Here is a 16,497-nt window from a genome sequence, read left to right on the forward strand (position 1 = left end):
TTTCCAGTTCTGTGCATCTGTCTGTGGATTCCAGGTCTGTGGCTGTCACGCAGTCCTGTGTTCGCCATTCCGTGTCATGGTTCTGAGTTCCTAGTCCCTGTCTCCAGTTCCAGTTCATTCTGTTCTGAGTTACCGTGTTTTTTCTGTCTGAGTTTTTATTAGTGGGTTCCAGTCCCGTGTGCCTGGCTAAAGGGGCCGTGACTGAGTTCCCATGAACAGTTCCATTCGGTTATTACGCCGGATTCCAGTCTAGTACTCAGGGACAGACTCCGGTCCTTAGACTCCAATACCGCTTGTGCTACTCTGAGGACTCTAGACGAGCAGAGAGATCATCAAGGTCACCAGGTTCCATTTCAGCCCTGCTCGAGCTAGAACTAAGGGTCACGAAGCGGATCGAGAAATACAGACGACCGTGACAAAGCCCATCTTATAAGTATAAGTATAAGTATAAATATGTTTTCTTTAAGTCAACTTCACAGAAGAGTGGAAAGCCTTGGTGGCTTAGCGTTTAGCATTTCAGCCTCACAGCACTGATGAGTTTGATTCCTAACCATGGCCTTATCTGTGTGGAGTTTGTATGTTCTCCTCGTGTTTGTGTGGATATGCTCAGGTTTCCTCCCAAACTCCAAATACATACTATTAGGTTAATTGGCTGCTATTAGATTGCCCTTAGTCTCTCTTGGTCTGTGTGTGTGTGTGTGTGTGTGTGTGTGTGTGTGTGTGTGTGCATGTTAGGGGATTTAGACTGCGAGCTCCAATGGGGCAGGGACTGATGTGAGTGAGTTCGCTGCAGAATTATTGGCACTTTATAAATAAATAGATGATGATGATACTCTCAAAATCTATTTTTAGGTGGTACAGGTCATGCGTCCTGTACAGCTTCCAGACATTTTAGTTTTTTCAAAATAAAAGTAAGACATTTGGTGCCACTATAGAATGGCTGATTAAAGTAATTACCTAAATTTGAGAGAGCAATTCTGCCAGTCAAAGGGAAAGTAGTTGACGTTGATGGGGCAAGAAGTTTGGAATATGGCAGGAGGCAGCCAGTAAATGTAACCGTTACTTGATATAAGGACATTGCAGTAATACGCCACCTCAAAGTTGCCATCATTGCTATAAAACAAGAAATGTTATAATAGTGAGATGTAATATATAATACTGGACCTTCATTACATTTGTTTACTGCCACTTGCATTTTCATCTTCCAGTTGAAGCTCTGCTGTAAAATACTTTTCTGTGCACAAATGTAATAAACATCTTCAAACACTCAAAAGTGTAACTAAGTAATTATTAAGATTGTCAAAAGCTAGATGCAAATTTATTTTATGAGGGTGTTTCTAAATACCTTGAATTTGGCATGCACCATGGAATGGGAGACAAGTATGACTACAGAGAGAAGCACTTTTTGTGGATTGTAATTGGTCCTTATTTTGTCTAAAATGTGTCTGTCTACACAAATTCTACACAAGATGGTAACAGGAGCGCTCCCAATGCATGGATATAGTGTGACTCTTATTCTTTTCTAAAATGTTTCTATTAATAAATCAAGCAGAGTGTATCTATCAATCATTTCACTGCAGTGTTTAATTGTAATGTGAGATAAGTTAAGGGAAACATAACATACCGTATTTACCCATGTATAAGACGCACCTTTTCCCCCAAAATTTTGGGTGTAAAACCTGGGTGCGTCTTATACAGGGGTAGCGGGGATGCAGGGGGGGGGGGGCAGCGTTACAAGGGCAGCGGGGGGGACTCGAGGGGGAGCGGGGCAGTGTTACAGGGGCAGCTGGGGGGGATGACCCAGGAGGAGGGGGACAGGCAGAGTGGCAGCGGGGATACAGGAGGCGGGGGACAGGCAGAGTGGCTGCGGGGATCCAGGAGGAGGGGGACAGAGGCACAGTGACAGTGTGGGGGGGGGGGGAGGGCTATTGCAGGGAGAGTGTGCTGCCCAGCTGCTCTGATCACAATCAGAGCAGCCGGCCATTACACTCTCCCTGCCAGCTACTGTAATATATTTTTTTTCAAATTTCGGGGCCAAAATTAAGGTGTGTCTTATACATGGGAGCGCCTTATACATGGGGAAATACGGGTATATACTAAGTACAGAAATTAAAAAATCAAATGCCTACTTCAGTGCCCAGTCAATCTATATTATAACCACACCAAAGATATAAGAGAAATTGTGACTTTGTGTGTCCAGTTTCTGGAAGTTGGTCCTCTATATTTCTCAGCCCCACCTTCATGTTTCCTGTTAGTCACACCCCAGAGATGTGCCTGTTGGGTCTACAGGATGAATATGTCCCTCTATACAAAGACACTTCCATCCCACTTTGTTTTTACTAGGAAATCTATTGCCTATGTGTGAAAAAATATAATGTAAAAAGTACGTACGGTTAAGGCACAAAAGGAAAGGACGTTGGAACGGGAATAGGGAAGGTGGTATAGTGGAAAGTTCATCTCTACTTTACCACACTAGAGTGAGCAAATCCAAAATGTACCAATAAGTGACAAATTATAGCATAGAATTGCCTTAAACTTATGTACTATTTATGTTTCCTTAGCAGTTGAAGGATACAGACAACCTTCTTTAGGGAGACAGGGCTGCATCCTAACCCCTCTCCCCCTCCCACACACAAGGAGAGCTTTCCCCAAACCATCTCAAAAAATATAATGTGCTTATTAATTCTCAAAGCCTTAACCTGTTAATCTCTATATCAAGTTCTACAAAACAACTTTCACTTGCAACAGTTGACCTAAAACAATTGATCAGATCTGGGGTGGACGGATAGACAGTGTTCACACAAATGCTTCTGAGAACTGATTTGACATGTTATGTTGTCCTTTGATTGTGCAGTGTGTACGTCATGAGAGGTAATTGAAGAGGATCTTTAATATCAAGGCCAGCTGCAGCAGGAGAGAAGATCTCCTGCGTTGAATGTTACATGCATGGGAGCATCACCTAATCATATTCATATTTTCAGATTCATAACTCGTTGGGTAATAGAAAGTAATTTGAAAGCTTTTTGCTGTTAACCCCTCTCACTTGTTCTCCAGGATAAGTTTTGGTTGCCACACCATGTCCGGAGATACTCTGAGTATATCAATGCCATAGAACTCTGTCATATTCCATGAAAGTCTTGTATCAAACCATCCCTGTAAAGAGAATGTGCAGGTGAGACAGTGTAACTACATTAGACTAAAAGAAATACCTATATTTGGCGATTCAATGTGTAGATTAACTGGTGCCCCCACAATTGCATGTTTGACAGCAGGAAACCATTGTCATACCTGCTACCAATACTGATTGCAAACTCCGCACAATAAAGGAAAGGTCTGCTACAGAAAATAATTATTTATAGCTTTATTATTTAGGGTATGTAACAGATGCAATCTCTGTAATATTGTACAACTAAATATATAGATGGATTAATCTAAGCTGTCATACTGACAAAGGTCTGGCTCACAAAATACAAGTTCTCTAAATCCAGTGCTACCACCACTTAATACTGCTCCTCCTGTGAAGTGCATGTTATTTATAATATTTTGCGTTTAATAGGATAAGGTTAACGGGCTAAATATAGAATACTGATCCACAACATTTTTGCATTTGGTTTGTATGTGTTCTATTGACAGTCTATCAGTCATTGATAAAGACAAATTGCTGCTTAGCAATTGTTATGAACTTCCAAAGCAATACAGGAAGGAACATGACAACAATTGTAAGAAAGCATGGCTGCACCCTTCTCAAGAAGCTTCAAAGAGATGTCAGCTCTTTCATGTATATTCAACAACTGATATCTGCAGGGGTATCTGCACACATTGTATTCATGTTTCTGCAGCCTCATGGTTACAAACAGCATATAAAAGTATCAGGAGTTCTGCAACAGACACAAACTTCCATTGGCAGCAGCATTTCATGTCAGTAAAAACAATTGATATCTGCTGTTAATTCTTATCACTATTGTCTATGGGATCTGTTCTATGCCAACACACAGTTTGTTTCCAAAACATCTAAAACTCAAGCACCCTACATGTAGCAATTCCATCTAGAAGATAAAAAAGCTGCTGAAATTCAGTCCTATTGCAATAATTCTAGTATCCTTTAAAGAAGCTATTAAAGTATGAAATCAACGTTTCCTTAGTTAATAGAAAGCTCTCCTAATTTATTTCTTACAGTGATTAGAGGGGATAGGAAGGGATGTAAGAGTGCAGGCTACTATCTGTTCAAACTTATTTGGCACACGTCAGTTGAATTATCTAGCTCAGTAGTAATACATTTTAAACAACTTAAATATTTGCTCATTATTATCTCCAGAATAAGTATTTCTGAACCTAGCAATAAACACAATAGAGGTAATTTACAAAAACAAATGCCGGTGCGCAATTCAGTGTGCTTAATTGTCCAGTTTACCAGACACAGAGAACACAGCCACTGACAGCACATTCATTGTGGATTTTAGAACTGCCCCCATGACAGCATTCTGAGCGACCTTTTGAAGGTTTACGGGTACTGTCAAAACGGGGGGAGGACAGTAAAAATGTTACTTGAACCTCAATCCTACCTATACTTGGGTTTACTCCCGTTAATAATTTAATTAAATAATTAATTAATTAAAGGTTTCCTTATTTCATCTAAAATGCTGCTAAAATCCAGGGTCTTAAATTCCCAGCAAACAATGTGCACTATAGGGTGTGTCACAGTGAATTAGTAATGAAACAGTTGTAACATTATCAGTATAGATAATCCCTTAGGATGTAAGGTCGTATGAACGGGGCCCCCTCCCCTCCTGTCTCCATACCTGTTCTTCCGCTCCATCTTTTCTGCATATGACTGGCTGGAGTTTCTGAAGTATTGGTACTTTTTTTTCATTGTTCTGTATGGTTTCAACCTGTATAGTCTACTGTTAGTACTGTGTGCGGTGCTGCGGATACCTTGTGGCGCCTAACAAATAAATGATAATAATAATAATAGTAATAATAATAATAATAATAATATAGAATACCAGAGGCTGGTGTATATTTTAATCAGTACTTCCTCCATATGCACAATCATGTGTTAAAATTAATTTCCGCTATTAAACATTTTCAGCTTCATCTGTCAGATTTTGTTGCAGCTCATTAAGCAAATCATGACTGGTTTTTTTTTTAGCGTTCCTTTGTTTGCTCATATGTTGCCCATAATCCCATATCGCCCTATTCTTTATTCCTGGCAATCAATACGTCTTTCAGATAAATACTTGTGGGGCACGTCACAGTAAATTCAAATAATTACTCAATTTTAATTATAGCATTTATTGAATCTCAAATCCTATTGTGTATTTACGCTAATCAGTTGTTCCTTTATATGTTGTATGTTACAATTCATTTTAGTAATTATATAAATTCAACTTTATTAATATTTAGTCTCACATTCCCATTTACTCTTCTACCCAATTACAAATTTATTACACTCTTCAATCAAATCTCCCGTTCTTACCATAAACTTCTCTAATTGTTAGAATGTATCTATGTTTTGTATTTGTAACTGTTACAATAAATCCCAACTGGTTAGTCTGAAAATAGATACACTGAGATGTTCTAATACTTTCATATAAGTCATTACTCTTACACCCCTCTATCCACACTAATAATTAGTTCACTGTCTGCTGTTTATTCACTACTGATTTCACATCTCATTAATTTGCTGTGCTTAATCTGTGAACTTGTATTGATTGCTTATCTTACACCCCCTCAGTTCACATTAATTGTCAGTTTACTGTCAAGTGTTTCATTAGCTCTCTTGCTCTAGCTGTATTATCCTATCTTGCTCGCTCTCTATAGTATTGCATGTTAGAAGATCAGTACAGCCGGCCTTTAGGTGCTAACATGCACCCCCTGATTCAATCCCTCAGTTCCCCTTATTATACCTTACATGCATTTTTTTGTTTTTTTCAACAGCCATTTGCTTTTTAGCCCTAGAAAAGGTGAAAAAATGCAAAACATACGTAGGGTACAGTGAGAGCAATTTCATAAATGAACCTTATAAACTTGGTGACTTACTTGCTCAACCCAAACATTTGTAGTGAGAGTTTCATCTGCTTCGTTCTGTGATAAAAGTATAAAATAAATTGTTAATTATCATTAGCAAAATGTATAATAAATGGAATGACATAAACTGTAGGTTACAAATCAGGGATTTCATTCTGATTTGTCTGTTTCCAGGAAACTGTCTAGTTGTCATAATTAGGAGATTATTGACTAAACTATGCAAACTGTATACAAAATAGAGATTGCCTAAAAATGATGGACCTCAATTAGAGCTAGGAGCAAATCCAGCTAATGGGTGCAAATGTGACCTGGACAAACCATGTTGAGATAGAGGGAGTGCAAACACATATTTTTATTATTGTATTATTATTTTACTTTTGCATGCAGAGAATATACTTTGGGGATGGTCTAGTGCTTCAGAAGCACTAGGCAAGACCCTGGAGGACGTGGCACCCATGTGGCATGGCCATGATCCCAACAAACCATGCCTATGTCCTTGTTGTCCAAGTGTGGACCAAGACCAATATTGGGGGGTATTAATTTCAACATGAGGCAAGTGTGCGAGACGATGATGACAGACACACATATATATATATATATATATATATATATATATATATATATATATATATATATAAAACAAATCTTCATTGATTTTTAACTGGTCATAATGTTAATTGCATAATTATTTGCTAGTATTTCCTTTTAATGATAATCACTATATTCACAAAGTCTATTATTAGCACCTTAAAATTTTTTAGTACTGTTTGTACTTCACCAAACCAGAAAAAAGACGTAACACATAGATTACCATTTCCATTGCCTAAAGTTCTCTTAATATCGAGGATATTTTCACTTATCCACTAGAGGGCACCAAAGTTGCAGTGACAGCCATTATTAAAACTGTATGCGAAGTTGGTTAAATAATTTAAGTTTAACCAGGCATAATGTCATATGTAATAAATTCTGAGAGCAACTTCATAACAATTTACACCTCGGAGGGCCTGAACACAAGTGGTAGATTTCAAGCTGGAAATCAAGTTGGGCTAAAACTTTAACCCCTTATATTCAACAGAGATGCAAATTACCATGAATTGTCATCAGAATTTTTCATTATTGCCAAATATATAGCTGTGTCTGCATAATGCATACATTTTGTATTAGATAGAGATTAAAAATGTTTTTGCTCTACACCCTTTACACCCTTCCAAATGTTGTAACAGACGTGTCATACTAATTCCCAATATGTTATACAAGTCTCTCAACTAAGATATAATAATAAAAGATAGACATACAAGTGAGAGGAGATTGGAGAGGGTCAGTGACAAATATACATCTAGCGTATCATCTGCATGTTCAACTGGGCGCAGATCCTTCCTGTAGTCTTTCTCCTCAAACAGATACCTTAATAGATGTTCTTCTTCACTCTCAGAATTAGAACCTGGAAAAAGCAAAAAAAGACTGAAGCTTGTTTACATAAAGCACCTTTTTGTATGTCAAGCGCATTTCACCATGCACTTCCCGATCCTTGGAACCATGCCTGTAAAAATAAGACTGTACCTAGTTTATTGCTTAGATCAGTGGTTCCCAAACTTTTTCAGTTTGCGGCACCCTTAGAGTCTCCAAATTTTTTCAAGGCACCCCTCCAAAATAATTACTGAGCAGTCCTGTTTTAGAAGTAGTTGGGTCCAAAAATTGTAATAACTATTTAGGTCACGACAAAATACTTATTTAGTTGTATGCAAAAATGCCCCTCTGCATCCAGGCACGCTGCCCCCCTCTGCATCCAGGCACGCTGCCCCCCTCTGCATCCAGGCACGCTGCCCCCCCTCTGCCCTCTGTCACGCTGCCCCCCCTCCTCTGCCCTCTGTCACGCTGCCCCCCTCCTCTGCCCTCTGTCACGCTGTCCCCCTCCTTTGCTACTATCCCCCTCACTCTGCCCCGCGCCAGGCGCTAGCCATAGAAAAAAGATAGAAAACAGGAACTTACCAATCCGCCGGGACCCAGCCGCCTCCTCTCTCCCGCAGCAGCTTGTCACTGACGTCGATATTCAATGACAGCTGCGGGAGAGAGGAGTCTGCTGGGTCCCGGCGCCCGGCGGATTGGTATGTTCCTGTTTTCTTTCTTTTTTTCTATGTCTGGCCCGCTGCACCCCAGTGACAGTGCCGCGGCACCCCTGGGAGCCGCGGCACACAGTTTGGGAACCGCCGGCTTAGATCATTATAATCATGATAGTGAAGGGGCATTGGAATTCTCTTTTTTTACATGTGTAACTTTTGCATATTTATTAGAACATTAGTTGAAGTGTGTTTAGAAATGCAATTTTTCACAGAAGTAGGTTTATTTATTTTGAAGGTAGGTACAAAAAAAGGCACAATTTTGCTCCTAATTTGAAGGAACATCCTAATCCACTAAATAGTGCAGATTTAGGAATGAAGCCCTTAAGCTGAATGTAAATAAACAGGGATGCTTACAACGAAGCTGACATGGACATTAGGGGTTAATGTTTTAGGAAGTGCCTGCTCCCGGATGTTAGGGGGAGGAGTAAAAGGAGGTTTTCATATATATCTCTGGCCAGGCAGGACAACTTCCTCTGGCTTCAGGATTTTATGCTGAATGGATCGCTGTCCGGCTAAGTGAAATTATTTGGTTTTTAAAGTTGCTTTTGTGGTTTTAATAACTGTGTTTTCATTGTGCCTGATTTCTTTCTGTGTTAGCAGTGGGGATATTGTTGCTTGTCATTTGGGTGATTGTGGGTATACTGTATAGCGCTGTCACGTGTTCTTATCCTTTGCTCTAAACTGTTGGGAGAGATGTCTCGCCCCAGGCGCAGCGCGGGTCCCCCTGCTCGTTTTAGTGACCTGACCGAGCTTCCCGCAGAGAGTAATCCCTCGTTCAGTCCTCGCATTATGGCGGCCACCATTTTACCTGAAGGGTCTGGAGAACGGAGTCCGGGTCCAGAAGTAGTGCTAGCGGGGGCAGAGGAGGCGGAGGGGCAGCAAGGAGAGATTAGCCAGGGACGCCCGGAGGCAGTGGACGAGTCAGCTTCCCCGGCCGCGTGTACTATGAGCATTCGCGGCCGGGCTCCCAGTAGGTCCTTTAAGCAGAGGCATGTGGTGAAAGGTACTAGGGGGAGAGGCAAGGCTAGGAGATCCAGGATGGAAACGTCGTCCCCGGCTGGGGGCTGGGCACCGGGAGAACGCCGGCGCACCGTCAGGTCCAGGTCTGTGTCTCCAGCGGGCAAGGACAGGGAGAAAGGTTTGGGGACTGTCAGTAGGAGTAGGAGGGGGGGTACAGGGGGCCCTTCAGCACGGCAAGTGTCTGGTGGTAGTCGGGGGGAGCGAGTCTCGGACAGGGGAAGTTCTCATTCTCCGGCTGGCACTCATTCAAGGAGATTGGAGTATCAAGGGAGCGGTAGACATCGGTATGACTGGGATTTGGGGCACTACGCAGATAGCCTGGACAGTGAGTATAGGGGCGGCGGGGGCCGCCATGTGAGAGATGGGGGGCAGCAATTCTGTGACTTTATGGATGCCCAGGCAGGGCACGGTCGGGCTGGAGACAGGTTCCACGAGTATGATGAGCAAGGGGCAGGTCCGGGTGGGCCTCTCCAGTAGCGGCGCCCTCTACCATCGTGGGGGCTGGGTTCGGGGAGGGGAGGGCCAGCGTTCCATTCTCAACCAGGTCAGGAATCATACATGCATGGTCCTTATCTTTTCCCTCCTGTCAGTTTTGAAGAGCAGTTTAGGGAGGCGTGTGCATGGAGAGGCCAATATCAGAGTTGTATGGGGGGCCGTGGCAGCGGGCAGCCATGTGGTCAGCAAGGTGTTGACAGGGACTACCCGCAGGTTAGAGGGTCGTATTATCATGATAGACCCATGGTTGTGGGGGAGCCACCGCGCAGGCCTCCCCAATTGAGTTATGCAAACCGGCAGCAAGGGCGCGTGGGCTCGGTAAGCTATGAAGAGGTAGAGGATGATAGGCGGACTCATAGGTCAGTGGTGTCAGAGCGCAGGTATGCGGCGAACAGGGCAAGAGGAACAGGTAATGATGTTCTTTGTTCCCCAGAAAGACAGGGTGGCAGTGGAATGGAGGTTCGTGGCTTATCTGAAGGTCCGGCAGCTTCAAGGAGACGCCGGCTGTCAGCCACAAGGAGTGCAACGCCAGCAGAAATGGCACCTCGGCGAGCCGAAGCGACATGTTCGGGGGTCGCATCGCATGGTGAGTGCAGTAAAGTTTTGTCTCGCACGGTTTCATGTAGTACGAGTGTGTCATCTATATACAGTGGGTCCTCATCGGATCAGGAAAGTAGTGCCAAGAAATTGTTGAGGATTCTGAATGAGCATTTTAGTGGGGCAAAGAGCCAGAAGAAGCCGGCGCATGCTGCGGTTAAAGAAAGCGGGGGTAAAAGGCCAGTTGTCCATTGCTCGTATACAGCGCTGACATCGGGAATTAGGAGGAGTTCCAGAGAGAGGATCAAGAAGGGAGCGTATGTAGATATTTTCATTATAACTAAAATGGGCAAGAAAGAGCTGGAAAAGGCCAAGGAGAAAGGGGGAATAGGAGAGGAAGCCTATAAGTCATTCCCCAATTGGGTAACGGCGTTTAGCGTATTTGCTTTGGTGTATTTGGAAACTAGGCCTGAGGCGGCGGTGGATGTCTGGCGATATTTACACCTTATTACGGGGATCTATAGGAGAGATGGAGGCTCCATCTGGAGGAGATATGATGAGAGCTTCAGGGAGAAAGTGAAAGGAAAGCGCATCATTCCATTTGATTGTAAGGATGTAGAGACGTGGATGGAGATGATGCGTCCGAAGGAAAGTGAGGGGCAGGATTTTAAGGCGCAGAGGTTTCGCATGCAGGGGAGACGTGGTTCTCCCCCAACGCAGAACAGAAACAGGTGCTTTGCCTTTAACAGCGGCACGTGCACTAGGGGAAATGCATGCAGCTACAGGCATGCTTGTGCCAAATGCAAAGGACCACATCCGGCCCGTGATTGCACTAAAGGCGGGCCAGGGGCAGGAAAGGGCAAGGGGGAGTCAGGGCCCTCTCAGTAAAGCGTGTTCGCCGGTCCAGACAGAGCAGCTGGACAGGTGGCTTTGCTTGTTTCCGGATAGGAAGCAGGCGGTGCAGGTTTTAAAAGAGGTTTTTCCCTTCCCATAGTAGGTAACGTTACGGCTAAGGCAAAAAAGAATTTGCGGTCAGCCTATGTTTTCCCAGATATTTTAGGGGAGAAGGTACGGAAGGAAGTAGATTTAGGCCGCATGGCTGGCCCCTTTCCATCTCCCCCCATAGCGGATTTGGTAATCTCCCCAGTGGGAGTGGTACCTAAGAAGGCGGTAAGGAAATTTAGGCTTATACAGCACCTTTCCCATCCTCACGGGCAATCGGTTAACAATGCCATAGACGTGGAGGATAGCTCAGTGAGTTATCAGTCGTTTGAAGAAGCCTTAGATCTAATCAGATCCTTTGGGTCGGGGGCTTTGTTGGCGAAACTAGATATTGAAGCTGCCTTTCGCCTGCTTTCCCTACATCCAGAATCCTTTAGATTTATGGGTTTCCGTCTGCCAGATGGGTACTATGTGGACAAATGTCTTCCAATGGGTTGCGCAGTGTCCTGTGCATTCTTTGAAGCGTTCAGCTCCTTCTTGCACTGGTGTATACAGGCAGGGACGGGTCATGTGGGGATAGCTCACTACTTGGACGATTTTTTGTTTATTGGAATGGCGGGCTCGTCAGAGTGCGTAGACATGCTGTTTGCGGCTAAAGGCTTATTTTCTGTCTTGGGGGTGCCAGTGGCACACGACAAGACAGAAGGCCCCCTACCTCGTTTGTCATTCTTGGGAATCGAGATTGACACGCTGGAAGGTTGTTGTAGGTTACCCCAGGAGAAGGTGGAGAAGCTGGTAAGATCAATCGAGCTTACGTTGGCTTCAAGGTCTGTTTCCTTACGCCAGGCACAATCATTGTTAGGTTACTTCAATTTTTCCTGCAGAATTATTCCTATGGGAAAAGTGTTCTGTAGAAAGATGCAGCTGGCTACAGTGGGAATGTCGCGCCCACATGCGAGGGTTACACTAACTAAGGAGATTAGAGAAGATTTGCGTATGTGGTTAAGGTTCTTAGAGAACTTTAACGGGATTCGTATTTGGCCGGCTGCACCAGTCTCTAATAAGCACCTGGAGTTAGTAACAGACGCCTCTGGGTCGGTTGGTTTTGGAGCTTACTTTAAAGGTATATGGTGTGCGGATCGGTGGCCAGAGGCATGGCGTGACAAAGGGTTGCTAGGCAACCTGCTAGTACTGGAGTTGTTTCCCATTTTAGTAGCGGTGGAATTATGGGCATCACTGTTAAGAGGGCAGGAGGTTATATTCTGGTGCGATAATCTGGGCGTAGTGCAGTGCATTAATAAACAGAGCGCATCATCCATTCCTGCAATCGAGTTGTTGAGGCACCTGGTGCTGCGATGCCTTGAGAATGACATTACATTCAGAGCAAGACATGTGCCTGGTGCGGAGAATGAGGTAGCGGACGCGTTATCCCGAGGACAGTTTTAGGGAACTGGCTCCGCAGGCAGACTTTTCGGGTACGCCATGTCCCCCTTTTGTTTGGCAGGTAGTCGAGCGGGTATTGTAAAACTGGCGGAAGCTTCCTTGGCCCCTTCCACCAGGAGAGCATATCGTGCAGCATGGCGTCAATGGAGACAGTACATACAGTCGCACGGTCGGTGTGACTCAGGTCAGAGCGCTGACATGCTTGATTTTATTTGGTTTAAGTATCAGCAGGGCATTTCTAAAACTTTAATGGCGGCTATGCTGGCAGGAATTTCATTTATGGCCAAACTCTATGGGTGGACTGATTTTACTAAAGGGTTCTTAGTCACTAAGGCCTTGAAAGGCTGGTTGCGGATGCAACCAGGTAAGGAGGATATGAGAAGGCCGGTTGACAAGAATGTATTGAGGAAGCTTATGTCTGCGCTGGCGGTCATTACAGAAAGTGCTTATGAGTCTTTGCTCTTTCGCTCAGCTTTTTCGCTTGCCTTCTTTGGTGCGTTTAGAGTGAGTGAGTTGGTGGCGCAGTCTAAGCATAATTTGGGGAATGCCTTGTCAGCGAAACATATGTTGTTGGATGTTAACATGCTGTCTTGTCAAATCCTCAGATCCAAAACAGATCAAGCGGGTCGTGGTCAATGGATATCCATTTCTGCACAAGGGGATTGTGATATCTGTCCCGTGGCACTGTGCAATGAGTTCCAAAGAATTAGACCACATAATTCTGAGCCCTGGCTGATCCATACTGACGGATTTCCTTTGTTGAAATTTCAGTTCACGGCCATATTTAAGAGTGCACTGAGGCACGTGGGGCTAGATCCGTCATTATTTGGCACTCACTCCTTCAGGATTGGTGCGGCTACTGTTGCTGCTGAAGGTGGTTCTTCCGTTAGCGCCATTAAAGCTTTAGGGCGTTGGAAGTTAGATGCATACAAAAGGTAGATTAGACCTAATAGGTGATTGATAAAGCAATAGTATACTCCCCGTCCAGTGTTAACCTTGGGCTTCTCTGCTCGCTGTTGTTTTTATACGGGGGCATGAAGGGCTTTTGCCATTTTTTCCTCCGATAAAGGCCTGATTAGTGGTGTGCCTCCGGGGTTATGGTTTTCACCTTCATCTTGGTTAACACTTTTTTCCCCTTACTTAATTAATTCATAAAGTCACGTTAAAGTCACTTAAAAGTCACATAATTTTCCTATGTTTCAAGGAGTGGTGCTATAAAGTGGATTGGTGGGGCCGAGTCTATCGGCGGTTATGGTTAATTGAGTACGACCTGGTGGTGACGGATCCTATTATCTGTGTTACAGGTTGCTCTACTCAGAGGATAACCATATGGATTGTTGGGCATTCATTTGTGTTCTGGGCGTCCAGATATAAGTTTGCCAACAACAAAGATGCCTTTGTAAGGCCAGTTGATATTCGTTGGTTCGGGAAAAGAGGTATGAGATGGCAAGGTTTGATGCCACTTCTGTCTGCAGAGATTGATAAAGCAGGCCCTCCAGATGTGTTGGTGATACATTTGGGGGGTAATGATGTGGGCATAGGTAAGTCTCTGGACTTAATCATTGCTATCAGAGAGGACCTGAGAAGTATTAAGAGGCTTTGGCCTTCAGTTATTATTTGCTGGTCCAATATTATACCACGAATTAACTGGCGAGCGGAGATAGCTCTTCGCAAGATAAAAAACATGGTAGCAGAATTGAATAGAACAACAAGAAAAATAATTCTGCAATTAGGAGGGATCGTGGTAGATCATCCTCTAATAAGATCTGATTTGAGTAACCTGTATAGGAATGATGGGGTTCACCTGTCGGAGGAAGGCAATTCGATTTTTATAGAGAAGCTTTTTTGGAGAGTAGGTCAGTTAGTGGGGTCTATGGGTGGCGGGCTGGTGGTCCGTTAAATGGACTCCAGCGTGGCAGGAGAGCTTTTTCAATCAGCGACTAATTCATACGGTGCTACTGCTGATTGGCCGCACGTAATCGCTCTTTTCGAAGCACCCTGGCTCTTGGTACCTCTGTGCGAGGACCCCTTGACCAGCACTGTGCGCGTACGTCTTGGGGAGCCCAGAAGGGAGTGGTCACGATAACGCCAGATTTAGCACCGGCCGATCGTAAAGGACTGTGGTGCCTGGGACCAGTGGTTAGTGCCTGTGGGCCATACACTGTTCGGTTTTCCTATATTAGTTGTTAGCTGATTGAATTGCTCTCGCCGCCACCCTTTATAGGTAAATAGATAAATAAATAAAAAGATTATTTTATTTGCCACTACAAAGTTGTCATGTCTTTATTATAGTTAAGTTTACAGTGCTAAGATTAACAATATTAATGTATGGTGTTAAGCTGAGGGAATCAGCAGTCTAAAGTTTATTATCCACCTATACGACACCATCTTGGGCCACAAAACTATGCACTTACTCATGAAACTGGGTTTGTTTGTGCCAAAGGAAGCATGTAACAAAACTGCATTTGTGCTCCAGGTTTTCATTTTTGCTTGATCTATAAATGAGCCTTAACGAAGGAGATAGAGAAGTGGAAACAAGCTAGATTCCCTTGTTTCTTTTTACTACAGCTACTACTGTAGTATAGTGTATGTAACTCTGGTGTTCAAAGAAGATGTGTTGTAAGAACCCAATAATAGACACAGTGTAAATTCATGTGTATTGTTTGTCTAAATGAATCAGGCTGAGTTACAGCATTCTCATTTGTTTCTGGGTAATGGGAATACAATCATTTTGCACCAAACAAAAAGGTTATTTTCTCTGCAAGTGTTTCTCTGTGTGAACATTTTATCAGATCTATGTAGATAAAAATAAAACCATGTCCACAAATAGCAAAACTCTGTACGTCTTCGTGTTTTGTATTTTTGTTACAGAGCCCACATCGCACCAGACTACCTAATTCACATTAGCACATACCCTATACAACGCCCCAAGTACAGCAAATATATAAAACTCAGGCAGGTAACACACATATATTGAATTTATAAGTCAAACAAACACTTCTGAGAGTTACAGTGTATTTCACTAATCCCTCTAAGATGAGTTGGATGAATGTTAACAATCTATTTTATAGGGTTGCATTGACCAACAGTTTGAAGATGGAGTTTTTTTTCATTAACCTTTTATCACTCAGTATCGGTGTATTTTATAAGGAGCTAACAATATATGAAAGATACAAAGAAGGAAAGGTTGTAAGAGGTATGACAGAAATATTTCAAACACTAATAAGCTCAGAAGGAATCTTTATATCACTATTAACACATACATTATATTCACTGAACTTGTGATGATAAGAGATGAAGTTTGAGTGATGGCAGAACTGTGGTAGAAGACTAATGATCATGCAGTGAGAGTAGACAGGTGACAACGTAATGTACAATAAGATCTTACCTGAACAGCAGAAAACTAAGCTCAATGTGACAATGACCCATAACCACGCTATAGTTCCCATTCCCACTGCTGTTCCACAGCCAGTATAACTTCTCACTGGTTGCTGCCCTCCCTCCACCGCCGGGCTCACTTTAATGAAGAGACTATAAAATGGAAATGTGACCCAGCGATGTGGACAGACAGAAGCAGGTGCAACACACTAGGAAATAAAAACATGCCAGGAAAACATTGAAAAAAAGAATCAAAGGGGAAGAGAGGCCTGATACAAGGACAAGTCACTCTTTATACAATGGAGACTTGGTCATTTCTGCAGCCCATCAGATATATAGACGAGGGTTAGAAACACCGTAGAATAAATGGTGACAGTTGTCCTGGGTAGATTTATAGAAAGTTCGGATGGAGTTTTATAGGAAAACAAGGCAGAGGACTATATTCTGCAAAAGTAAAGTTCTATGTGATATAGCACAGTAAGGAACAGTACAATGATTTCCATTTGTTTCATAGGGTGGACAAAAATATATGTCA

The 16,497-nt window shown here is 43.2% G+C and overlaps 1 protein-coding gene across 2 annotated transcripts in view; it reads right to left on the reverse strand.

The window, feature by feature from the left end:
* LOC142142782 (acetylcholine receptor subunit delta) overlaps positions 1-16,093 on the reverse strand; it is a 33,939-nt gene extending 17,846 nt beyond the window's left edge. Inside the window, exons 1-5 of one of the 2 annotated variants that reach the window (XM_075200598.1) lie at positions 15,973-16,093; positions 7,323-7,468; positions 6,040-6,084; positions 3,044-3,153; positions 958-1,113 (exon numbers count right to left, since the gene is read on the reverse strand). In XM_075200598.1, the coding sequence (XP_075056699.1) occupies positions 958-1,113; positions 3,044-3,153; positions 6,040-6,084; positions 7,323-7,468; positions 15,973-16,033 (518 nt within the window). In that variant the 5' untranslated portion in view covers positions 16,034-16,093. Of the gene's footprint in view, positions 1-957; positions 1,114-3,043; positions 3,154-4,799; positions 4,850-6,039; positions 6,085-7,322; positions 7,469-15,972 lie in introns of those variants that run through there. The other variant, XM_075200599.1, reaches the window with a different exon arrangement.
* Positions 16,094-16,497: the final 404 nt, after the last annotated feature.

This window comes from Mixophyes fleayi, chromosome 3 (genome assembly GCF_038048845.1).
Source record: "Mixophyes fleayi isolate aMixFle1 chromosome 3, aMixFle1.hap1, whole genome shotgun sequence".
Lineage (NCBI taxonomy): Eukaryota > Metazoa > Chordata > Amphibia > Anura > Limnodynastidae > Mixophyes > Mixophyes fleayi.